Below are 27492 nucleotides of genomic sequence, written 5' to 3'. Positions count from 1 at the left end.
TCGCTAGTGTTTATTTTACTAACAGATAACGTGTACTGATGCGTTGTATAGTTCGGGTTGTTATAAACCTCTAGGCTGCCCATGTAGATGAAATATCAGTGTATTTTGTCAGTTGATAATACTGCCCGCTACTGCATCGGAATAAGAGTTCGTAACCACTCGGGGCAGAGAAAAACTGCTTCTATTTCGTGGGACTTTATATAGAGGGAAAGTAATCGTCAAAGTAGGAGAAATACTTTTAAGTGACAGTTATAGAATAGAGAAGGATGGCAACGAAAGGACTAGACCATTGGTCGGATATTACTGTTGTTGTCGTTTATTTCATCCTGGTGCTTTGTGTGGGACTATGGGTGAGTAATAACAGTTTTCACAAATTTTTTTTAATTTATGAATGTCTGATTTAAGCAATGGGTACTTAACTATGAATAGGTTTAAACCAACATCCTGTATCTAAATATTTCAGATTATATGTCGATAAAGAAAGACTTGTTTTCCTGAATTCTAAATACAATATATCGCTATATCCCAATTTGCTGTTTTACAAATAGAACTGTTGAATGATATTAACCCCGAACTTGCACCATTTAACATCACACTCCGGTTCCCCTTGCATTACATAATCCTTATTCCCCATACAATCTCCTTTGCAATTTCCATTATTATTTCTGTACGCTATCAACTGAAATTATATATTTTTAAATTCTCAACATTTAATTATTCTAATTTATTAAAATATACTTTTGTAATAAATGACTACTTTTTAACCAATCTCATATTCTCTCCAAAATCCGCATCTCTCATCTCCCATTTACAATGGAAAGTTATCTCACACAAGAACTTTGCAGTTTCATTTAACTGATTTTATTTTTCAGTCTGTATTTCGTGGTAATAGGGGCAATGTTAACAATTATTTCCTGGCAGGACGAAGTATGACATGGTTTCCAGTAAGTACTCATTATTTATATTCAAAATAAAATATAATTCAATAAACTCGAAATTTCAACTTTCATAAACAGAAAATTTTGAGTTCAAAATTGAAATGTCGACATTTTTAAAAGTAGCAGTTCGACTTTAAAAAAAATTGTTTGTCCCTTGTATGCTTCCGTGGTTATTGGCCCCTCAACAAAATTGTACAAAACCATATTATTCTTTGAATATATTAAAAGTAAAAGCATCGATCGAACGTTACACATAAAAGCATAATGAAAAAATATGACAGAAAAGGGAATGCAACGTCCTTATAACAAAAACTGGCGACACCAAAATAATTCCTAAAACTAATAAACGTAACTATAGCAAAAACACGTTTTTTGAGCGAAATGTTAGTCTTTAATGTATTTCAAATTACACTGGCATCTTTATTTTGTTATTGTTGTTGATATCACAATAAGTCATGCTGTCTTCTGTCCTTAGTGTACCCCAGCCATGCTAGAGGACGTCTGGCATTCTATTTTCTGACTTGGTTATGGAGGAATGAAATTCCAATTGTATTTAGTTGTGTTTCTTTAATATTATTTTCACTTATTTACGGTTTATATCTTCTGTACTTTTTTGCCGTTGGCAGTTGAATGCTATCGTTTGTGTTGAAATATACCATGAACCGTTATGGGAGGTTTATCCCGCTATAAAACCTGGTTTACCCCACCTTTCAAATTGGAAATGCATGAACCAAGTCAGGACCATTGCGATGATTTCCAACTTCTCCCTGATGTTGGCATTAGTTATAAGGACTTTCCTTCTGACTATTGCCAATATTTCATCAATTCGGTTATTGTGATGAATACCCATCATTTCAAAATTCTAATGGTGTATATATGTAGGAATATCCAAATTGTAGCAACTACAAACCCATCTGATATCATTTCAAATAATACGTCCTGCTAATATTCATTTTTTCAGGTTGGAGCCTCACTGTTTTCTAGCAATATTGGGAGCGAACATTTTGTTGGTTTAGCAGGAACAGGAGCAGCAGCCGGAATAGCCATGATCTCATATGAATGGGCGGTGAATACTAGTTTTGTTTGTTCTGACTGTTAACTGTTCTAAACGTTATACCTTCACACTGTGCTCATATAGAGTTTTAGTAATATCATTGAAAATATATGCAAGGCAGTGTAGAACATGTAAAAACAAGTATCTCACACAACCCACGGAATAATATTTCGCACTGCGAATGAATATCTTTTTTCATTGATTATGCATGTTCCGTTTAATTCAGTAACAGCTTTTCAATCGTTTATGATTTTAAAAGTTTCTCAGAAACAGTCGAACAACTAAAACATTTATTAATTGTATTATTTTTTTCAGTCTATGCCTTTGGTGCTATTACTGGGATGGCTGTTTCTACCGGTGTATGTGTCAGCAGGGGTAGGTATACACGTGCTTATCTCCATATCAGGTCACGTGATTCATCGAGGGTATCGAGAAAATCAAAGCAGTGAAAACTGAATGATTTTCATTGCAACAGTAAAGCCACAATACGTCTGTATTTTACAGATTCAAAGCACAGTTTTGTAAGTAATTAGGGTAATTTAAGAAGCAGGAGACAACGATAAGCTATGCTATACAATGGACATGTTCTTTGAGTACAAATTATCCCTTTTTGATGCTTGTTCAGTTAACAGCATGAAAATTTGATGAATTATTCGTATCGATTCTTAATTACTTAATCCCAAACTATCAGACAATGAAGCATTCTACCTGAAAGTGGGTTAGTCGCTTAATTGGTTAACCTATATTTTTTTTTCTAGGTTTATACACTACCAGAGTACATTGAGAAAAGGTTTGGCGGGAAACGACTCCGAGTTTATCTGAGTATCCTTGCCCTCATACTGTACATTATAACGAAGTTGGCGGTAAGATCGACTTATAGTCTTGTTTTTTTTTTCGTTATCACAAGACGAGTTTTATTCTGACAATGACTATCAAAAATAGTATAATAGGTATCATAAATGTTTATATCCCTTGCCATAAATGAACGTATTATTTACATTTACAACGGCTTACATTGACAACTCTCAAAGAGATGCTATCTTTTCTAATGCGTTATCTGCATAACCATCAGCACTCATCTCAGAACACAAAATTAGAAAGAAAGATAAAATCTATTACCGGTATCTGCGAAATCTTAGCGTTCTTTGTATCTCTAAATCCACACTTTCTTTGTTATTTAATGTAGGTATAATTTCTTTGCGATGACTGCCCTCTTTTCGTTCTAAAAGAAAATTAACTATCTATTATTGTAGGTTAGTATATATGCAGGTGCCCTGTTTATACAGCTTGCTTTAGGATGGGATATGTACCTGTCCATTGTAGGGCTGCTGATTATAACTGGAATCTATACAATATTAGGTATAAATTGCGATTAGTTGTCTTACAGTTTGGTAGGGTGAACTTGTTTATTTTTATTCTTCCGCCTTTAGTCAAACGATTTACAGTTGTCCATACGTATGTATACCTATTCCATAAATTTTCGTCGCAAAAGTCTTTCATGAGAACGATTTGAAATCGATCCTGCAGCTTCAGCTTGTTTGGTTGTATCTTGTTTAAGATTTTGCCTTACCATTTTTCTTTTGTTTCACTTTAGGGTTTTGTAAATTTTCGTCTAAAAAAACCTCCGCCGCACTTAGTGGAAACGGTTTGAAACTTGGAGAACAGTTTAATCTATACGTTATACCGTGTGTAATCTTCGGCTCGGTTAGATTTTCCTTCCTGTTTGGCAGCATGTAATAAAGAATTTGTGAACGTTTCATCATATTCCATTCAGCGGTTGCAGATGAATTGCGGATTAGAAGTTCTGTGAACGGGCGAAAGGACGGATAGCGTGTTCACTATATCTCCCTGCTTTGCAGAGTGAGGATGTAATAAAAATGAATAGAGTCAGTATTTCATTTTCCCAATCTTGGAATCGAAAGTAAAACGTAAATATGCTATCATTAACAACAAAAAATGTTTTGACTGAAATTGGGTTTAATTCTATATAATCGGAAAAAAACCTTGTGATTTTTTTATTCAATACGCACAATAATTCTACGTATATTTGAAAATGTGTGTTAAAATAAAAAAAAAAGCCTTTCAGCTGTACAAATAAAATGTAAAATGAAAAGTTGCCAGGTGGGCTTCCTTGCTCGGTTTAGCATCAAGGTGTTTGCTGTGTATCTTTGTTGTTTTTTTATGGTTTCTAATTTTTTCTTTGTATAGAAGAGTAATCAAGGGAACCAAAATTATAGAGGAAATCAAAAGAATGTAATCCAGTGAGGAAGACCAGACACTGAAAAAAGACAAACACAACAAAACACAAAATAATCAACACAATACACACAAGTAAACAAGTAACAAAAGTAAATAAGCAACTCGGACTCCACAAAGAACGTGGCATTTTTCAAAACACGATGCACAACTATGGTTCGCAGCCAGATTCTCCGTATTATGAGCTGATGACCCCAGCATTTAGGATGCCTGGGGTACCCTTTTCAACGATCTAGGGCAATTTAGAACTTGATGAGAAAGCTTTCAAATTTGATATGGATCTCCAGCATGCAAGATTGAATTTGACATTTAGCTTGATGTTCCATTGTTGACGCTTCTGTATATTTCCGGATATTATGTCACATCAACAGATTTAAGGGACATCCATATTGCATTAACGTATTTCTTCCAAGTTTAGTTTGTTTGGCAATTTTTACCAAGAAAATGTTTTGTCTTTCTTGTGCTTTGTTACATTTTTACATTTGCCGTATTCAAACTTTATTTCGGTTTTCATTTTGTTTAAACTTAGTGCTTGTAAGGTTTCTCGCTTGTTTCAACTCGCTTCTTAAATGTTTTAATTAACAAGAGTAATGCATTTGAAGCACATAACTATACATGTAAGACCATAGGAGTACTCACTCACTTATTTGTTCTATGGTACTTATTGTTTTGGTTTGTTTAAGTTGTTCATAGCTTTGTCTTATAAGAGTAATCAAGGGAACCAAGGTTTTAGCGGTAATCAAAAGAATGTAATCCAGGGACAAAGACCAAACATGGAAAACAGACATACACAACAAAGAACATAGAGTAACTAAAATCATACATACAAAGTAACAAAAGCAAATGATTTATAAATATCCTGTACATTTTATCAGTGAAAAGAGCATACAGTTCAGTGTTGTTTTCCTATAACAGTTCTGTTAACGTGGGTTTTTAATTTCTAGGAGGATTGAGGGCTGTTATTTACACCGACACTTTCCAGACCGTTGTCATGACGATCGGAGCTTTTGCCTTAGTTGGAATTGGTAAGTTAATTGACGTACGCGTGATAATTGTCACGTGATAATTGTTAACTAAATTCTTGGAGCGCCAGTTTATATAATTACAGTTCAAGAGTCTTGGATAGTACTGATGCGTAATTTGTCAAGTCCATATCGTGCTCCACTGTCAGGTCTACAATCAGTTAAACAGCATTCTCCGTTTTAGACAATACTCTTTGTTCTTTACAAAGTTAGCTTTTTCGTGATTGAAAATTGCTTTGTTATATTAATACATTACAGAATTGCATCTTTTGGCAAAAGAAAACAAGAAATAAAAAATGCGAAAACAAAAAACAAAAACCAAACAGAAAGTTACACAAAAGTTTATTTGATTTGCATCTTTAGGTTTTAACAAGATTGGAGGATATTCACAGTTACAGAGTTTATATTTGGATGCAGTTCCTACGATAAGAAGTCCTAACAGTACTTGTGGTTTTCCTAGAGATGATTCTTTCCATATTTTCCGTGACGCTATAACGGGAGATAACCCTTGGCCTGGATTAATTCTACAATCCTCAATAGGTTGCCTTTGGTATTGGTGTTGTGATCAGGTATAAGTTAATATTTCCAGATTCAATGTTTTTTATGGTTGATTTGAACTCACGTTCTGTGTTAACATTATAATTCGTAATCAAAGGATTGCCCAGAATTCTTCTGTGAAACTTTTTGTAAAAAAGTATTTGTTTAGAGATATATATGTATATGTTTTGCTATTTATGAGGTTGATAGAGAAAGCACAGAGAAAAGGAACCTAGTAATATGCAATGTTTCATTTTTTTCCAACTGCTTATATATTCATGTAATAATGCGCTAAAAACACCAACCGCGAAAATATTACATTGACACTTGGGATAAGTTAGAAACAGTTAACCATATAATGGTACAAAAAAGTTGGACCAGTCAAATGTATCTGTAAATCCGTAACCTACAGTCAAAAGAGATGTCCAAGTTCAGTAGTGATGGTCTTAGTTCTATACTGTATAAATAATTGAGTTTTAAAGCAATTGAACTACGGTACTTATCTTACAGGTGATTGTTCAAAGAGCTCTCGCAGCCAAATCTCTAGAACATGCTAAAGGTGGTTCTATCGTTGCTGGATACCTGAAAATATTACCTCTATTCATTATGATATTTCCTGGCATGATAAGCAGAGCCCTTTATCCAGGTAGGTTATCATTCCCGGGGATGATCAGTAGAACCCTTTACCCAGGTAGATAATCATTCCAAGGTATGACCAGTATAGCCCTTAACCGAGGTATATGTAGGTAATAAATCCGAGACATAATAAGTAGAGCCCTTTACCCAGGTAGGTAATCATTTCCAGAAATGATATGAAAAGTCCTTTATCCAAGTAGGTAATCATCCCCAGATATAAGTAGCGCCCTTTATCAAGGAAGGTAATCATTCCCGAATATGACAGGTAGAGCTCTTTATCAAGGAAGGTAATCATTCCCGGGTATAACAAGTAGAGACCTTTATCAAGGACGGTAATCATTCCCGGGCATAACAAGTAGAACCCTTTATCCACATAGTAATCATTCCCAAATAAGGCTAATTAGAGCCATTTATTCAGATAGGTAATCATTTCTTTATCAAGGTAGGTATTTAAGCAGTTTGCGTTTCCAGTGCAAGCACAAACAATTATGCGTGTTGCATAATTGCTGCAATAAGAACGGATGAGGTGACAAGCAAAATATCAATGGAACAGCGTATCATCAGAGTATATCCTAAATCTAAACCCAGTAAATGTTTTTTGTGGCAACATTTGTGTGGTGTTTACGTAGTTCTATTATTTTCTCTACTGCGTAATAAACATACATGTACATGTAATGGAACATTTGAAATACTCGTAGTAGCTACTGAAAGAAAGAATAACATCAAAGCTAAACTGTCCACCATTTTATTCCAGATGATGTTGCATGTGTTGATCCAATGGAATGTAAAAGGATATGTGATAACCCAGTGGGCTGTTCTAATATAGCTTACCCAAAGCTTGTTCTGGAACTCATGCCATATGGTACGTATACTGTCAATGATGTTTTGGAAATAATACAGAACATACAGTACTTATAGCGGAAAAGTCACATGCGTTTGCATGATATTAAATACAGATGTCTTTATCGTTGTAAAAAGTCGTGTAGATTCATATCATACATGACCATATCTTACTTTTTTAAACAAATATTTTTTACATAAACTTTATTTGTTAATCGCAAAAATGCGTCTTCAAAATTCAAAATGGCGAGTATAAATTTCAAGTTGAACTATATTAAAATCGGTTTGTCATTTCTCTGTATAGGACTTCGAGGTTTGATGATGGCTGTCATGTTGTCAGCCATCATGAGTTCCCTGACTTCAATATTCAACAGTTCTAGTACAGTATTTACAATGGATTTATGGAGAAGGATACGACCAAATGCGCATGAGCGAGAACTTCTTATTGTTGGAAGGTATGCAAAAGGTTTAACCAGTACTTCTGTAGGTTAAAGGTCGGAATTATTCAAGTGCTCCTTGGTCGAGGTCATTACCACACACCTAGCCCATACTTATAATCGGTATATTTGTTATAACTTTATCCAAAATCTTAAATAAGAACCTGTAATAATCATGCTTGAATAAGTAAAAAACATCCTTTTGAGAAATGTTATGGTTTAAGAAAAACCTATGCAATATCCGACTATGGAACACTAAGACAAAAATCTGTTCTTGTCAATTTTTAGTCAATACAGCCAATGTGATATGTCAAAACTACTTCCAGAAATAAAACCATTATCTTGCTTAATATATGAAAGTGGAAACTGTATACCAAACCAATTCAAATCTTCTGTTGAACATTATGGTTAAGTTCTAGAATTAGAATGGTATCATTTTTTAAAATGTAAATAATATTTAGTAGAATTTTACAGTGAACTTTTTATAGCAGTTTATGCGCCTTGTGAATATCATTTTCATGTACTCTTTTCAGGATCTTTATTGTAATACTCTGTGGTATAAGTATAGCTTGGATACCATTGGTTCGTTCATCACAAGGGGGACAACTCTTCAATTACATACAAGCAGTACAGGGCTATCTAGGAACTCCAATCGGGGCTTTATTTGTGTTGGGAGTGTTTTGGAAACGCATAAATGAATATGTGAGTTTTATGTATACAGTTAACTATGAGTGAAATATCGGTTACCACGTTGTGTGTGTAATTAAGACAGACATAAGGTAACGTTTGGCTTAATTGTCATATTGTTGTGCCATGCATTTCGTTTTGCTATCAGCTGCAACTGCCTCATTACGTTTGCTGTAAACTTGCAGTTTTCGGAAAAAGACGTGAAAAGCATAAAGTGATATTTTATATGATTTATTGATAATTTGAGTATCTAGTTTGTTTGAGTAAAATCAGTTATGACTAGGTTAGAAATTTTTTCCAAAATAGTTCTTTAATTTATAGAGCATGAGTTAGATTTGAATTGCAGATAAAGTTTTTCCTGAGATTATAAACTAATACTTGAAATGGCAATTCTAAAGTTTTATAAAGTCACTAAATGTTCTTCATGATTATTAAAGGCTTTAGAGGGGTATACCGTGTAAGAATCAGGCCGGAACAAGAGTAAGGACCAAAAGATTCTGCGGAATGTTTATTGCTGAGATCAGTGTAATGCACCTCATAAACAATTCCTACAGTGCTGATCTTGGACCAGGAAGGTCATTTTGTATTTTGTATTTTGCTCTAAATATAAAGAGGCAAAAACAATACTTTATGTTCCTTCCCATCTATCTTAACTTCGCCACACATTTGTTAACAAGTGTGTTTTTGGATACGTGAACTGCACTTCAACAATAAAAAAACAAAGTTTTTAATTAGGCATATAATACCAACAACTTTGCCTGATTCCTACGAAAAGAAGAACATAACTGCTAATACGCATGCTCACATTACAGGGAGCCTTCTACGGAATAGCAATAGGGCATACCATTGGTATCATTAGAATGGCGTTAGATTTTGCCTATCCAGCGCCTGACTGTGGTGACCCGGAGACAAGACCCCCCATCTTACTGAACGTCCATTATACCTACTTTGGAACACTGAATGTTGTCATCACCTCTATCGCCATGGTGATAATAAGTTTAGTGACATCACCACAGACAGACGAAGAGGTACTTATAATCTGAAGTTTGAACATTTCATAGATTATTTCTTTCGTAACTCGATTGATTCAGTCAAAATGATTTTATATGATAATATCTTTCTGCATGTAGTAGTGCAGACGTGAATACAAGTAAAGGCGTGTCGGACGTGCACTCCTTAGAAATGACATTTTTTGTTGCATTAATTCTTTAGTTTTCCGCAAATTATACCCGCAAAAATGTTTGCATGTTTATGTTAGCCCCCCCCCCCTAGCCTGAAATCCAGAATCCGTCTCTATTTAGTACGCGACTTTGTATAAATTGTATAAATTATTTATTGTTTCACGACCCCAGAGTTTTGTTAAAAGGAGCAATTAAACAAAGAAAAAAAACTTTCTAAGATTTACAATTTTATAAGGTGACCCCCAGTTGATTCAATCTATGTCTGAGAAGAAAGTCAGAGATACGTCTAGCAGTGGTTAAATTTTGTATCTATGATATCAGATCTTACATTGACAAATGTGTTCAATATATACCTCATATACAAATGAGATCGTTTTCTTTCAAACATCCCTGACTTTTAAGTATGTTCTTTTTATATATTAAAGCTTAAAGGTGTTACTTGGTGGACCAGAATAAAACCTCATCCAAAAATAGTTTCTGAAACTGAAGATCCTGAAGTTACCGGTACAACAGACTCTAATAAGAATGAACAAGAAACATCCCCTCAAAACGGTAAATTATCGAATAGTATGACATTATTCAGCCCTCAACTCTTGCTTAAAATTCAAAAGAAACTCCACGATGTTTTCTATGGTTCAAGCTTTGAATGTTTTCGGAACAATATCAATTAGATGGTCTTAGACTCATTGAAATTACATTAGACATTCTTGCTTTTGCTTCACGGAGTAAGTACATGTTTATATACATAAAATATGGACGGAATTATTGGCATAGGGTTATTCTTCATTAGAACGAATGTTACTAGAACATTAATTCAAAATTTGAATTTCCATTTATATTAGAACCATTTCGACGCTACACTTGTCCAGGATGTACTAAACAAAACAGTCATACACAGCATAAAAGAATAATGTACACACGGACACAAGAGCACAAATACCTGTATTTAATAACGTATCGGCCAATGTATAGGTTCTATTGATATACTTAGGATTTCCGCTTACTATGTGACCTATCTAATCCTACCTTACAGATCTTATTATGGCTTAATTGACCTATATGAAGTGTTTGATTTTAATATAACGAAGAACCTCTGTCTGTCAATTATATCCTTTTTTGTCACACTTGACCCCTAAGGAGCCTCACCGGAGATGGCTTGCAAGAAGGTTGAACAGCTTACAGAGCATGGAGTTTTTTTTATAGTGGAATTCATGTTGTTCGTTTTGCAGCGTGTGCTTTCCACTTTGAAGCACCGTTTCGTTGTTCGTGGGATACGTGTTGTTCATTAATTTTTTCAGTGTGTGCTTATCACCTCTTTTTTTGTTGTACGAATCATTCTTCCTCAATTGTCATTTTGATGCTTCTGTTCTTGTTAATTTGAAGTACTTCTCCTGTTTTGGACCTTTTGTATCGATACATCTTCCTGTAATACAATAGCATAATCAGTCCTCAGGTACGTTGAATGCTATTTCAACCTGTTCATTTACTGAAAAACGAACAAACGAATCCCGCTATGAATACATCAGATGCTCTGAAGCGTGAGCAGTTTGAAGGCACCCAACGTGCTGCTCGTCAAATACTCCAAAACTTATAGTTCTCAAATTAATATGTTGACAAAACGGCTAGGCTCAACTATAAGTATACCCTACGCAACAAAGTTGCTGGAGTTTAATGTTTTAATCCGTCTGTCCGTCCGTCACTTCTTATTGTTTTTGATAGTGTCTCCATTTTGTTTCAAACTTTGGTGAATGGTTAGTAGAAAAAAAACATCTGGGACGGGATTGATTTTCACAAAAGTTGGTAAAGGGACCACCTTTATTTGTGTACAGGGAATGGTTTTGCGAAGAGTACAAATGTGAGGGGTATTGTGAATGTGTTCACAAAGGTTCTTTTCATAATTTGATGTAATCTACACATCTACTATAATCTGATTCATTATCGATTACTTTGCAGGATTAGATATTCAGGAAGCCCCTGACGAGCAGTCTACGGATGGCAAACGCTGTCATCATATTGTAATGGACTTAATCTGTGGAATACCCGACAGTGATACTGGAGAAAATCCCCATTTAGATGAAAACAAAACCCGAGAGTTTTTAACAGAACGACCGAAGTGGAAACAAGCCCTAAACATAAATGCTTGTGTTGGACTTGTAATTGTTGCATTTTTGTATGGCTTCTATAGATAGTTTTGTTGTATTATAATATTTTTTAAAAATGTAAATAGGCAGCATCGTGTATTTGATTTTCCTGTTCTGAGTACATATATGCAAGTTATCATCATGAGATGATATATTATCACTTGACGAATCGTACAATTTGCATGGATTTATTTATTTATATTAATGGCATCGACCAACGTAACTATGTATCAAAGGATTGCCTGACGATGTAAACACAATGAAATAAAAATGTGTCAATTTTCTGTTGTCTTGATGTCAGACATCATATCTGGTCATGATAGCTCTTCACACCAGTATCCCACCAATGACAACGATCCACCGACTGCCGCCAAGAAATGTTTAGTAAGACATGTTTAATTTATACCATAAGAATGTAATAGATCTTTCGGTTAAAATCTTATCAGAATCGAGTAATTTCACAACTGTCTTATTGAACAACCAATTGATTTCTAGGGGGAGGCTAGGATCAAATTTTGTGGCCTTGATTTTTTTTTTCAGTACAACTTTTTTTTTTAATATTTACTCAAGCCTGTCCTGAATTTACCCAATTGCTCATCCTAGATTTTACTTTAACCATACATCATTTCCTTCCTTTTTATTTAAATTTGATCCTATCCACCCCCCCCCCAAAAAAAAAAAATGGGGTGGTTATCCCCTTACTCAAAACAAACCTTCTGCTTGTTACATTCAGCCACCACTGTGTTCTACCGTCTGTTCAAGTGATTTTTTTAGGACCCAAGTCAATATCTAAGGATCTTCCTGGGACAAGTTCCGTTTATGACCTTTATTAATAAATATTGATGCCAGTTGGGAGGAACGAAGTTGACTGGGTTGGAAGGGGCTGTTACTATTTGGTCCCTTGTATAGTTGGTGTTAATACAAGGGCTATTTTCAGGACCAGGACCTGCTCAAGGCCATGTGCAAAGTCTGCTAGAACGATGTTTCAGGATCCTCGGGATTTTATCTTTATACAATGATTCTACAGTCTTGAAAGCTGAAATGAGGTTGGCTAATCAGATAGGTCATTGGAATAAGAAGTCAACTAAACTGTTGTATATTCTACATGCAGTGACTGAATGGAACAATTACCAGGTCTGATCTAAATAACAGTGGTACTACAGTTAAAAGTTTAATGACTACAATGTGAGATTAACTTGTGAAGATGATGGAAAATCTTTTTTTGCTATTAGTAAAAAAGTTGGATTTCAAGATTTGAAAAACATCTGGATACATTTCCGGATACAACTGAATAAACATCCTCCAACGATTGATGTTTTTAAAAACTCACTTCCATTTAACCTCAATAACATTTTTTAACTAAAATAATTAAATATACTTCAAATTTTATTGACGTATTTTAAAATATTCTAACAAACAATAACATATTAAGTAATACTCCCTCTCACAACAACTCTTAATACACAATCAATCATAAATACAGGAGCATTCTGATAATCATAAATAAGGTTGTACAATAAACTGAAAGACTTTGGCACTACAAGCAAATAATACAATCTAATACAATGTCACATGTTGGGTACACTACCAAATATGGATATGATTAAAATATGGACACATTCACTACCATATATGGTTAAGATAGAAATATGGTCAGGTATATTACCATATATGGGCATGAGAAACTAGGGGCACATACACTACCATATGTGGGTATGATGGAGATATGGTCAGGTACACTACCATATGTGGGTATGATGGAAATTAGGGGCAGGTACACTACCATATGTGGGTATGATGAAAATTAGAAACAGGTACTCTACCATATGTGGGTATGACGGAGATATGGACAGGAACACTACCATAGGTGGGTATGATGGAATTAGGGACAGGTACACTACCATATGTGGATATGATGGAGATATGGTCAGGTACACTTTCATGTGTATGATGGAAATTAGGGACAGGTACACTACCATATGTGGGTATGATGGAAATTTAGGACAGGTACACTACCATATGTGGGTATGATGGAAATTAGGATCAGGTAAACTACCATATGTGGATATGATGGATATTAGGGTCATGTACACTTCCATAAGTGGGTATGATGGGAATTAGGGACAAGTACACTAGGACATATGTATGATGGAAATTAGGGTCAGGTACACTAGGACATATGGACAGGTAAACTAACATACACATGTATTGGATATAATGAAGACATAAGGACAGGAACACTACCATATATGGGTATACTGAACAAATTCTTTGGCACATGACCACATATGAATGTCATTAAAATCAAATTAAATGTTATGATTTATTTGAACAGTTGTATAAAAGCAAAGAAAACTCGGGCCACCACAACACATTTTAAAGTCTTTTATGAAATAAAAGTGTTGTATCTATTTGTGTTTATTATCCAGAATAGTCACAGATTTTGTGACAAAAACCAAACTTTCTTCTATCAAGAAAAACCTTACAGAGTTGCAGACCATATCTATCAATGACTTCATTTTTTGTAGTGCTTCATTATTTAACAAAATAAGAGCAATTGCACATTTTCCTACTGAAAAAAATTCAGCAGGCAGCAGGAAAGATATCGCTTACTAAAATGGTTCAATTAAAAGTAACTGGAATTAGCAAATAAAATGAAGAAGAAGAGCCATATGTCCCCCTTCATTAATCCATGACGAGACACATATGAAGATATTCCTAACATAATATCCAAATGCATTAAAATTAAATACATTCACAGAAAGTTTCATGACAATATTTTAACTTCTTGAAGGAATAAAAAAAATAACCATTATTCATCTGACTGGTCATTCAAAACATATTTTTATATATGTAAGATAAACTCTAATCCCCAAATATTGAACATTAATTAAGATTTTTTCAAAAGAAGAGATAATTTACACTTTAAGAATGTTAACATACAATAGAGATTACAGTAGACAACAGAAAGGTTATGAATTATTCATAATTAGATAACTCATGAATAATCAGTATTACGATGGCTACTAAATATTCATAATGAGGTGATATGAATATTCATGAACTAAATTGATTTATAAATACCCACATGATTAATCAAACTCATATAGATTACTATTAGCTAACAAATCATTGTTGTTATGTGATGGCTCTAAAAGTTTACTTTTCTTCTTTTTAACTTTGGACTTTGATTTTTGAACAGGTCTCTTTCTACTAACTAAACCTAAAACAAAAATATATTCATGTATTTAATATAACAAAACACCTTCTCTAAAACAACAATTACTGTAAAAGAAGAAATTTTCAATGTGGGTGAAATTTTGTGGATAAGAATTATCACTCAGATTTAAAAACCTTAAAAAACTCAACTTCTTGTAAACTAGAGGCTCCCAGGAGCCTGAATCGCTCACCTTGTTAAAGTTTGTCTTTCAAGAGCAAAAAATTTAACAAGGAGTTCTTCAACAATTTTGACTCAACAAGACTTTAGTAAATATATCTTAAGGATCATTTCAGCGATTGAAAGTTTCTATCTATTATAGTTTTCAAGATATTGGCTGAAAACTGTAAAACAAAAAGGCATTCAAAATAGCAAAAAAAATGTCGAAAAAGGGCAATAACTCCAACATGGCTTCACAGATTAAAATGAAAATTTGACCATAGATAGATCTCATCATGCTGAACACTTTCACTCCGTCAGAATTTGGCTAAACATAATGGTTTTGGAGATATATGCGAAAAACTCCTGTCTGACCCCTATGTTCTATTTTTAGTAACGGTGGCCATGTTTTTCAACAGATCAAAAATCCCCACAACAGTTCTATGCAGAATACCCCAAGGAACATTCACACAAAGTTTGGTTCCAATTGGTCAAGTGATGTTAGAGGGGAAGATTTTTGAAAGAAATAACATTCAAAATAGCAAAAAAACGTCGAAAAAGGGCAGTAACTCCACCATGGCTTGGTTCCAATTGGTCAAGTGGTGTCAGAGGAGAAGAGTTTTGAAAAACTGTTAACGACGATGGACAATTGTGACGGCAACAACAACGGATGGCAATAGCTCACATGGTGAGCTTAGAAACAAAAATTTTTAACACTACAAAAAGTAATGTTTATACAGTATATTAAAAACATTTTAGAGGAGGGTTTCTAAGTATTATCTTAAAAACCTTAGCTACAGCTGGGAATGGTGAAATAAGAATTACATAACAATGTGTTGAATTGAAAAAAAAACTGAAAATTTGATAAAAATCCGTAGCAGGAAATTGAATACAGGATAGTGAAATATCCTCATTATATTTCTGCATTACTGGGTGACTGCATAATAACATAGGATTATTGCATGAATATTCACCAATATCCATGCAATAACCCTTTAGTTTTGTAGTTATACATATTTTGTGTTCCTGAAGTATTATTTTTAGCTGAGATTTGATTTTACAGTTTTCTAACACAGCACTAGGTCCAATACAATGACAATAACATTAGTAAGTGTTAATTACTTATATTAAGGTCATACAATGGTACATTTGTTGCGTTTCATCTGATCCTTTTTCTATAGCAAAAAATGACTAGTTTTCCTTTGACAGTGTACATTTTGAATAAATATGTATAATTCTTTTTTAATCACTTGATTTTATTCTACTGTTTTGATTAACACATGCTCAATAAACTTTCATTTTCATTCAGTCATGCAAATTTTAAAATTAGTCAACTGGCAAAATTTCCTATACTTTCTCTATCAGTTTTAATTGAAAGAACATTGTGTTAAATGTACAGTTATTCAGTACAGATCATTGACTGATTAAGTCTCTCAAGTTAGACAAAGTTCAATACAAGCCACATGTACACCATGTTAAAAGATGCTTTTTGTACAGTAAATGGTTGTTTACTTTTCTACTGATCTATAAAACCTTCACTTTGCTTTTGTCAACTAACTGACTAGTCTTTTACTAAGGGTTTGACTAATTCTGCTCTGCTCAAAAGATAGGCAATGTTCTCTTCCACCATTTTCAGCTTTGTTAACTAGACCACAGGTATGCAATATGAGAATAAACATACATGTACTTAACGTCTCCATATTTTTCCATGAATATATAAAAAAAGAGTTGGAAACAGAGTAAAAGATCAGTACATATTTCACTTCCAATTTCTATTGAATTTAAAAAGGCACATATTTATTACTACAGAGTAACTATACATACTACTTGTAGACACGGTAGATCCTGCTGGAGATGATGCTGTAGAATTTTCTTCCCACAATGCATCTCTGACAGATTCAGGGTCATCAATGCTGTCTATATCTATATGAACATCATCTTCTCCAGATCTGTAATTAATTTTGATGAGTTATAGCCCTTTGATACTTGTATACATACATATTTTATACCTTATTTCTGAGTAAATAAACCAGACATTTAAATAGACACGCCAATTTATATCCACTTTTCTCTTTGTAAATATAGTAGAGGGTTAAGTCTTTGTATCACTTCAAGATAACAAAAATAATTTTACTGAACTTTGTAACTGTAATTTGCTCTCAGTACACTTCCAATGTAAGAGGAATCAATTTAAGCAGCAGTTCTTATCAGAATGGAAGTAATACATATGTCAAAAACCCACAATATTCACTTTTATTTCTAATTTAAAATCAGTCATAGACCCAATAACCAGTCTTAGTTTGTCATTAAGTTGTTGCATTTTCAAGAAAAAAGTTACATAGATGGGTAATTTAAGAGGTCGATAAATCTTGGGTTTTATCAAAAATAAAGATTTATATACAGCATGGGACTCTAGTTTTGTAAAAATGTGTCATATTTGGACAAAAAAAAACCTGGTTTGTTCATGTTATTTTGTTTTCACCTTGTATCACCTCTATCATCGGCAATGTTTAAAGTTTACATGGATTAATACTTTACATCTCCACGCAAATAAATATTCTAAATATTCTTTAAAAGTCATGTTACCATGTGTAACGGTATTGTTTATCATCAGATTCAATTAAGGTTGACCTGGTCTTATATCATGGGAAATATGACACATACCAGGGCCTTATTTAGATGTCAATGACAAGAAGAAGTTTTAGTGTATTCTGTTCAGAAATAACAATATTGAAATTTTAGTCTGTATAATCTATTACCGGAACTTCAAAGACAAATGGGAGAAGTGGATACAAACAAGAAGTTATTGGCTCATTAGCCCCTAACATACATGTACAAGTTTTATTTTTAAAAGAAAAAAATATGGTGGTTTCAATTTTACAAGATATGAAGAAGAAACATTCCAAGATTACATCTTAATTTATTTGAATTATCTAAGGCAAAATAAATTGTGTGTTTCCTCTATTTAATTTCCAATAATAATTCAAAAGGGTAGGCAGATAAAAGATTTTATTTTTTCTTTATTGTTTCGGAACATGGAGAAGAAATCGTAACCAGAACATAAAAAATCTGTATTTTTTTTTCAATCAGCAATAAAATGTTTAGGGTTGTCATTGAAAATGGAAGTCAGCTCAGAAAACCAGAAGCGCACAATTATTTTATTTTTGCCTAAGAGGAACTTAGATTCTAGTCTTTTTTTGTACTACTCAACATTGTGTTGGCTTATGGAGAGTGACTTTACAGGTTTCATCTGACCTTCTTATGAGGCATGAAAAAAATTTCATTTTGTAGGAGATTCGCATTAATGGTTTCATGGAACCAAGAAGTCCAGAAAAACTAGGCCCAATAAAATTGAAGGTTTTTCATTCTAATCAGAATCATATATATCAGTTTTTGCTAAACTTACATAAGAAACTGCCTAACTTGTATCCTTTGTTCATCTGTGTGTTGAGGACATCTATGCGACCTGGAAATTTAATTTTATTAAGTGAATAGTGAATGTGATGTTGTAAAGATATTCCCTCTATCAGTGAATTAAATGTCATAGTTTATTAAATCAACAACTTCTTGTTGTTCTGTATAAAAAAAAAAGAAAATTTAATCGCTAACATATTTCCAGCTAAAAAATTAGGACACAAGGATTTGTGCTGAAATTTAATGCAAATAATGAATCGTATTGGAAGCAGAGGTCTAGCACAGTATAAAACCAGGTTGAACCCACTGCCTGTACCAAGTCGGGACCTTGCTGTGGTTTTCAGCTTTCTGGTTTTTACCATAAGATTGCCTTTGTTACGTGGACATTACTTTTGACTATTACCTAAACTTGATCAGTTCAGTAATTTTGACATTACCTTTCATCTATGAACAAGAAAGCTTTTGCGTATGACTCCCAGTTTTTAGTGGAGTCTGAGTTGCTCATTTGCTTTTGTTACTTTGTATGTATGATTTTAGTTACTTTATGTTCTTTGCATGTGCATGTCCGTTTTCCATATCTGGCCTTTGTCCCTGGATTACATTTTTTTGATAACTGCTATAATCTTGGTTCCCTTGATTGTTCTTAACCAGAACCAAAAGAGAAACCACTTCAATGTAACTATTGTCATAAACATTCCTTATTTACCTTGTACACATCTTCCTTGTGTGTTCTGATATAACACCACATGTCTGTAAAGGACAACAAGAAGTTCAATATACATGTAGATTACAGCTAGTTGAAATAGACTAGTTCCAATTTCAATACAAATCTATCTAGGCTACTGAGTAGTTTAAATAGCTCTCTAGGTAGATATCTGCCCTACATTATACCAATGGGTTCTTACTTAACTACCACAGAAAATGTGTGATCTTTTGGACACTGTGTTTTAAGTTTGAATAGCTGTCAATTATGATGGTGGATGGCAAATTTAAAGGTTAAGGTCATCATAATTGACATCTATTCAAAATTAAAAGACAGTGTCCAAAAGATCACATAGGTGTTCTGTGGTACTTTAGTAGGACCCATTGGTATAATGTAGGGCAGATTTCTACGTACAGAGCCATTTAAATTACTCACTAGCCTAGCTAGATTTGTATTGAAATTGGAACTGATCAATTTCACCTAGCTGTAATAATAATAGAACAGACAAAAGTCAATTATAAAAACACAATCTTTACTACAAATCATCACTTTTTCTTCTACAGTCCACAGTAGTTAAAACAAATATAACAGAACGAGTGTGCCACTGTATGACTTAACCTGAGTTTTATTTCGAACATCTGATTACTCAATGCTGTATGCATAAGTCAAGTACATGCATTAAAATCTTGTTCTTCAAGACATGTTAATGTTTTTAATTATTAAAAATACCTCTACTTACATGAGTAAGGAGATTCTTTCTTTCCTCTGCAATGATCAAAAACAAAATTGAAGTTATCTAAATATGTAATACATTTTTAAATGGCATAAGAAAACTAAACACAACTATATGTAATTGAGTGATTGACTGCATTAATTTGAGCCATTTGAATATCCAACCAAAAATGACTTAACCAGTTATTGTCATTACTATATTTACTTCTGATTCCACCCACTGAAAATATCAGAAACACATTTTGGAGTTTGAAAATTTTCAATCTAAGAACACTGGTTATCAAAATAAAAAATTGGCAAAGTTTATTTTACCTATATGTAAAAGAAAATTCATGAATTAGAAAACTGCAAACCTTAAAATATTTGATTAAATCAAAACTGTATCATCTGCCATCTGAGGTTTTGAGACACAACCGGTTTGATATCAATAAATGTCAAAGTCTTCAAAATCAAGAAAAATATAGATTTTCCCTCAGTAGTGAGTGATTTAAATTATTTCTCCAATCAAGATGGTAAAACTAAGATTTTCAAGCATCAGTGAGCATGTTAAAATCTTTAATTTTACCATAGAGAGTTGAGATATAATTTAAATCAAGAATAAGTAAGCTGAAGGAGAATTGGCCATTATCATTACAAAACTGGATAAAAATGTAAAATGGCAGAAATTTTATCACCGCCTGATGGTTAAAAAGTCATGTGCATGGGTGAAAATCATGTCTTTTATACGCATACCAATAGTCATCATTTCATAGTTTGGTTCTGGGGTTACAGATCTCTCTAATAAACTGTCACCTGAAAGGGATAAAAGGTAAATACAGCATACAAAAACAAGTAAAAAATTCTTAACATGAACAATATATTCAAGGCTTGTACAAAGAAGAATAAGTAGATTTTGTATTTACCTCAACAACAGACATTCACACCAAAGAAAGAGTTCTTAAGAGGCCAGAAAAAAAAACAGAAGTGAACAGCTACAGATTGTATGTTCATTGACACAATTCAATTATAAATTATAAGGTAAAAATTAATCCACAATACTCATGATAATTGTAAAATAGAAATGTATTCTGAAACTCTGAAAACACCAACTGAGTTTCATAAAAATAAAGTAGTTAACACAAGTATTGTACAAAACTTAATAAATGCCATAACAATAAATACAAATGTATGATAGATTGACACGTACTAAATATAGTAACTGCTGAAGAAACTTAACTTTGAAAATATTCCTAACCTATCATTCTATGCATTTTTCTTACCATTCCTGTGTCTGTTTTTATTCCTTCGAGGAGAATTAGTCATCTTGTCTTTCTTTAATTTCTTTACTGTAATGTATATCATACAATTAATCACTACAATTAATGGTAATATATACCTTTAATGATGAGAGAGGTGCAATCTTAAAAGACACTGGAAGATTTTATAAGTCTTAGTAAATATTCAATAGGTGATCTTTGTAAGCATGTCAAAATACAAATTTTACCATCATCATTGGACAAATAATTTAACTCAGACTTAACTGAAGGTGAATCAGATTTTATAACACATATGATACGGTAGACACTCAGCAAATTTGATTTGACATAACATTGTCAAAGGAAATTGCCAATACTTTTTCAGTATTAAGGCAATAGCCTGAGATAAAAACTATCAGTAATCAGAACAAGAGAAAAACAACCAAGCTGTCAATAAGAAGAATTAACAAACCTTTCTTATCTACATGATAACTCCAGTCAACATCATTATCGTCATCAGGACTCTCATCGCTGTCTCTTTTACCATGTGCACTGGATGGTCTGAAAACCAAAAAGTTGGTTGACAAATATAACATACACAATGAGCATTGAGCTCCTTAAGACAGACATAATTTATCATTTTACAAGAGTTTGGTATCACAGGTTAAAAATGCACTTAGACTTCAGTAGCAGTCTGGTTTAGACAGGATGCTAGTTTATTCAGGATTTAGTCCAGACAGGTGTAACTGACAGGTAAATAGCAAATATTCTAAAGTGACACAGACATGATAAAATTTTTGGTGACTTCAAGATATATATGTTTATACAGCTTTGAACCTATAAACAACACTATAATATAGAAAAGATTTCTCCAGTAGAATATTTTTATGGCTGTATTAAAATCTTACATGTAGAAATGCCACTCTATAGGCTAAGGTTTCATGTAGAAATGCCACTCTTTAGGCTAGTTATTTAAAATAGGGTTCCTTCAAATCTAGGAATTGAAATGGTCATTCCAAAAATATATTATTGCTATTAAAAATGCTTTTATTGCTACAGGTTTGTGATCAGAATTTAAAAAAAACGATCTGATTTTAAACATTACAAATGAAATTTTCTTTCTCAATGTTGCAAATCCTATATGTATAATTTTGTCTTAAAGAGACAAGATGACTTTAATAAATGTAAACAATAATACACTGACTGAACATTAACTGATTGACATGTCCAACACTAACTGATTGACACTTTCAATACTAACTGATCGACATGTCCAACACTAACTGATTGAACATTAACTGATTGACATGTCCAACACTAACTGATTGACACATTCAATACTAACTGATCGACACGTCCAACACTAACTGATTGACACGTCCAACACTAACTGATTGAACATTAACTGATTGACATGTCCAACACTAACTGATTGGCACTTTCAATACTAACTGATCGACACGTCCAACACTAACTGATGGCACTTTCAATACTAACTGATCGACACGTCCAACACTAACTGATTGACACTTTCAACATTATTTCATCATCTTAAAAGTAATAAGCAAATTTTTCATTGAATTTTCAATAAATTTCAACAATTAACAGGGTATTATTTCAACTTCTGATATGAGGTCTTCAAATCGTCAAACAGTATATGTTGGTACAACCCCACCTTTAGCACATGTGGTCTCTCTCTTTTCTTTTGCCGTCGCTTCGAGACAAAACACTCATTTAAAAACGTTTACCGATTTAACGGCTGAGAGGTTATCTAATACAAAACTGATACTGATATTTATTCAATAGATGGTTTACTTGGATATGTGGTTTATTTCATAATTAATCCAACTTCTATACGGAACACCCGTTAATTTGGCTACACTAGGGAAATTTTTGTCAAAAAAATTAATGTATTTGTCATATTACAAAAGAAATAATTTCTTCCCGGGGTAGATTTTGTCGCTCTGTGTTAATAACAAAATATAAATGCAGTACCCATGTTAAAATGAGTACAAATCTATCCCCTCAATGAATTATTTCTTAATTGGAATTATTTTCGATTTAAGAAAATAACAAAACTAATTATGAAACAACCCTTTATAAGAGGGTAAGTTATGCCATCATAACTAAGGGAGTTAGTAAGTTTTCCTTACCATCTGTTATCCATCTAACCTTACCCCTTAGCCATGCTGGCATGACTAACCCCCTTAGTAAGGGTTAGTTTTACTAATTATTTTTTTGTCATTTTCTAAAATCCAAAATAATTCCAAATTAAAATAATACCTTGTTAATTGTTGAAAAGTGATGGAGTTTAAACCTATTAAACCTGGCAGACTCAACCTATGTTGGCACACTATGGGCCATGGCCAGGCTAAAGATAATAAGAATTTTAAATGCTGGTGCTACAAATAGGTGATTATTTTGAAATGGCTTTATAGCTACCTATCACTTGATTCTCTAGCTAGCTGAGCAGCCTGTCTTCTACTGGCTATTCTGGAACTGTTTCTACCCATTCCCATACACTTCTCAAGGTGTGGAGCAAATCTGGATGCTGCCATGTTCCTCTGACAGTTAGGACAGACACATTCAAACTGTTTCTTTGTTGGAAGTTGTCCAAATACATCTACACCAAACCTATCAACTATTTCTATAAGAAGAAATAATAAGAAAAAAAACACAAAGTCATTTGATACTTTCCTTAACTGAAAACTTAGCACTTGAGACGAGTATACTTCATGTAAATTATCTTCAATTGAGAAATTATTACAATCATTTACATCTATCATAATGTACCAAGTATGATAATTGAAGACCTTTCAGTAAAATATAAAAATTTGGCATAGAAAGACTTAATTGTTGACATTTCTGGAAATTTTAAGCAAAAACACTCTAATATTCAAGCATTGGAAGTGCATTCATGGATTACCATGAATACATTATGAACTGACCAGTCATGCGATCTTTATTAAAATCCTTGAAAAAGGCCAATTAATGGAATACTCCAAGATAATTCAAAATCCATTTTTATCCATGTCACGATATCAACTGTAAAGGTACGAGATCTAACAAGAGACTTTCAAAAATAGTCATTAAACAAACTAAGAAAAAAATGCAGCTTTTGTTCTTCGTCCTGACAGAATCTGAAGACAGTTTAATTTGTACAGTTTCAGCTACTTAATCATAGTCATACCATGTTCTCTTTGTGACCTGGAAATAAAAAGATAACCTTGACTAAAGTAAAACATTAAGACGCTGTTCACATAAAAATCAGACAGATCCTGATATGGCTGGCACTGGGTAAATTTTATTCCATAAATTTTTTTGTTCCAATGTAATACTCATATCATATGTATGTCCAAGAGTAAAAAGATTTTATTTAAAGTGACAATGGATGGCTCGGAAAAAGATTCTTAAGTTCCCTAATAAAGCAATCAAATTTTGCACATTATTAATGAATTATCTCCTTATTTCAATGAATTTCAATACTTTCTTTGTAATTTTTTTCTTTAACTGTGGCAGTTACGGTTCATCATTAAATTTCGACAAATATGGCCTCAATTTCACCACTAATGCCCTTCTGACTAGGAGACAAACCAGTGTATATAGAAGAATTTTAAGGCATAGCATCCTCCAGATATGAGAAAGTTGCATTCATTTAATTTAAAATTATATCAAAAACTGACCTGACTTTTGCTGTTTTAATTTTAACAATTCTGCAGTGACGGCAGAAAAGATCTAAATCTGGATAATGTTTGAGATGTTCCCTATGTATTAAAGCTAAACTCTATTCACATTGACATGCTGGTCAATAGAAGAAAAATAGCTACCTATACACAAAAGGTGGTTTAAACTGTGTAAATGAGTGAACCATATCAAGTGAATCACAGGTGTTTGTTTATTTTTGCAATCTCTGCAGAATTGAAAAAGTTAACCCTGCAAAAGTCAGGTCAGTTTTTGATATAATTTTACATAAACTTGATGTAGCTTTATCATATCTAGAGGATGCTATGCTTTAACATTTTTTCCCAAGAATGACAGTTCATTTTTGTATGTCACAACACAATTTGTAATGTACATGTACATACATATCTAGATTGTTACACAATCAATACTTTTCTAAACCCAAAATATAGCTCTTACTTGGGATCTGTATCAGCAAGAAACAATGTTCCTTTTTTACAAGCTCTGTGCACTTCAAAACAAAGCCCAAGTGTAACTTCATCTATGACTTCATTCATCACTTCAGTCAGAAGATCCTGAAAGAATAAAAAAAACGTTTATTTTTTTTTACCAAAATTTTATATTCTAGTTCAAATCTGCAATTTGTAAGGGACTATTTTCTTCCATCAATGCTGTAATTACTGTATTCAAATATGTTTAGATTTCTTGCCCAATGAGGGCAAATACAGTCTACATAAATGTCTTTAACCTTTGTTGTGTTGCTCCGAGACTTATCTGAGGTTGGCCCTGTTTCCACTTTATTGGTTCTGGCAGTGTTAATCTAGTTTAGGAAAGCTCAATTAAAATGAGGCTATCTGATACAGAGTTTGTTAAAAAATTATGACCTTAGAGCTGAAAAAAGAGGTCAGGAGTTTCGTTGCTAAAAAAAATGAGATTTTTTGGGGAGTAGGGTTCATTTCTCGTCCCCTCACTAGACCAGAATTAATCTAAAGTGCTTTATTTTGTCTGCAAACTAAATAACAATGATGTCTCTCATCACAATTCCTATGTCAACCCCGTGTGTTGACTAATTCCAGTTTTAGGCAAAACTGAAGAAAAAAATCCCTATTTTTTTCACACGAGTGACCACTTGTGACTGTAACAAACATTATTTGGCTTCAATGGACTTCACAGCGTACTGCTATGGGATGAATGTGCTTTGGTTCCTGTTTCACTCCTGTTTAACCACACACGTAGCAAAACATGGCTAGAAATGGACAATTTTAAATGACCATTTTCGAGCGACAGACCCATTTTACCGCGATGGCCCACCCACCTTCTCATTCCATCCACCCCACCCATGATCACCCATCTTTCACTGATATAATATAACAATCAGCGTTAGTACCATTGTGCAACTAATTTGCAAATAATTTGAATACGTTTGCAAAGTACTGAAATCTAGAAGTTTTTTCAGAACAATCCAGCATGACAAGGGTCAATATTGAAAATATTCTCTGGTGTCAAATGACTCAAAATCTTGCATACAAAGGAATCACACAAACAAAATAAAAAAAATAATGCTGAAAACTGGGGACCATAATATTAAATAAGTATCATGACGAAGCAGAAAGGAATACACACTAGTCAATGTTCCCATTATTAAATGTATTTACAAAGGTATTATTAATGATCTTTTTTTGCTTTAAATTTTGAGGTACAATGAGTGTCCCATGCCATTAATGGTGAAATCAACAAGGAATAAGTTCATGCCATGGTCAAAACACTCAGTCATTTTGAAATCGTCAAGAAAATTTTATTAAAGTTATTGCTTTGTGGTATTAAGTTCAAGATCAAATTAAAAACAATTGATAATAGCATATGTTTTATGGTGGTTTTTCTTTACCTTTATCTAATTCTGTCAATTTTAGATATTTTATCTACTATGCTTACAACATGATACTTGATTACAGCCTAATGTCAACAGTGTTTGACACTTGTTACTGAATTGAATTATTGTTGCTAGATTATTACTGTATTATACTCACTAGCAATATGGCAGGTGCAGCTGGCAGAGCAGGACACGCTTACCCTTCCAGAGCACGTCATTCCCAGTTTTTTTTTTGTGGGAGTTCATATTGCTAGTGCTTTAGTCTATTTTTCCCTTATCTTCAATTTTTTTGGTGTAATCACTTTTATTTGGTTCACTACATTATGTATGTAGATCGTCTCGGTTTCATGTGTTAAAGTTTAGGCCATATTTTGGGATATTTATGTTTACCTTGTAAAGGACATTAAACAATGGGCACCTAAAATAAATAAAATCTTCACTATGTTACTAATAGTGTCTTTTTTTATTTTCATTGTGAACCAGAACCAAGATAAATGGCAAGATACAACTTCACTCGAAGCAAAACACTCTGAGTGCCCGAGCTAAATTTTGAATGCTATAAATGGTTTGCACATGTGTTCATACAGAATCGATTTCTTGAAGGGTTGCATTATCTTCTCTGTCGTCATCTTCCTCCATGTTCAGCTTATTTTTATCAGTCTTCCACCAACCTGCAAGTCAAGTTTACACCGGAAGTGAAATAATATTTTTTCGGTTTTTTCCGAGATCGACAACATTTTAGACAACTTTGG

General features: G+C 33.2%; 2 protein-coding genes across 2 annotated transcripts; one reads left to right on the top strand and one right to left on the bottom strand.

Annotated features, from left to right (window-relative positions):
• Positions 1-83: 83 nt before the first annotated feature.
• Positions 84-12013, top strand: LOC148613014 (sodium/glucose cotransporter 4-like). The gene is made up of 15 exons (XM_088594991.1): positions 84-350; positions 873-944; positions 1900-2004; positions 2308-2367; positions 2751-2855; positions 3246-3351; positions 5193-5273; positions 5634-5839; positions 6318-6453; positions 7198-7305; positions 7588-7738; positions 8254-8422; positions 9220-9435; positions 10014-10140; positions 11542-12013. Exons 1-15 carry the CDS (start codon positions 267-269, stop codon positions 11775-11777), a joined length of 1962 nt encoding a protein of 653 aa, XP_088451117.1. The 5' UTR covers positions 84-266; the 3' UTR covers positions 11778-12013.
• A 1084-nt stretch (positions 12014-13097) lies between these two features.
• LOC148613013 (ataxin-7-like protein 3) lies at positions 13098-27454 on the bottom strand. The gene is made up of 12 exons (XM_088594990.1): positions 27326-27454; positions 25330-25445; positions 24380-24396; positions 23632-23836; positions 21662-21750; positions 21214-21279; positions 20687-20746; positions 19962-19987; positions 19226-19269; positions 18512-18571; positions 16930-17054; positions 13098-14952 (listed from the first exon to the last, which is right to left on the bottom strand). The coding sequence occupies exons 1-12, from the start codon at positions 27377-27379 to the stop codon at positions 14822-14824; spliced, it is 993 nt and encodes a 330-aa protein (XP_088451116.1). The 5' UTR covers positions 27380-27454; the 3' UTR covers positions 13098-14821.
• Positions 27455-27492: the final 38 nt, after the last annotated feature.

This window comes from Perna viridis, chromosome 7 (assembly GCF_037379345.1).
Source record: "Perna viridis isolate PV_CMFRI_1.1 ecotype Kerala chromosome 7, ASM3737934v1, whole genome shotgun sequence".
Classification (NCBI taxonomy): Eukaryota; Metazoa; Mollusca; class Bivalvia; order Mytilida; family Mytilidae; genus Perna; species Perna viridis.
This window is presented reverse-complemented; position numbering and strand designations above follow the sequence as displayed.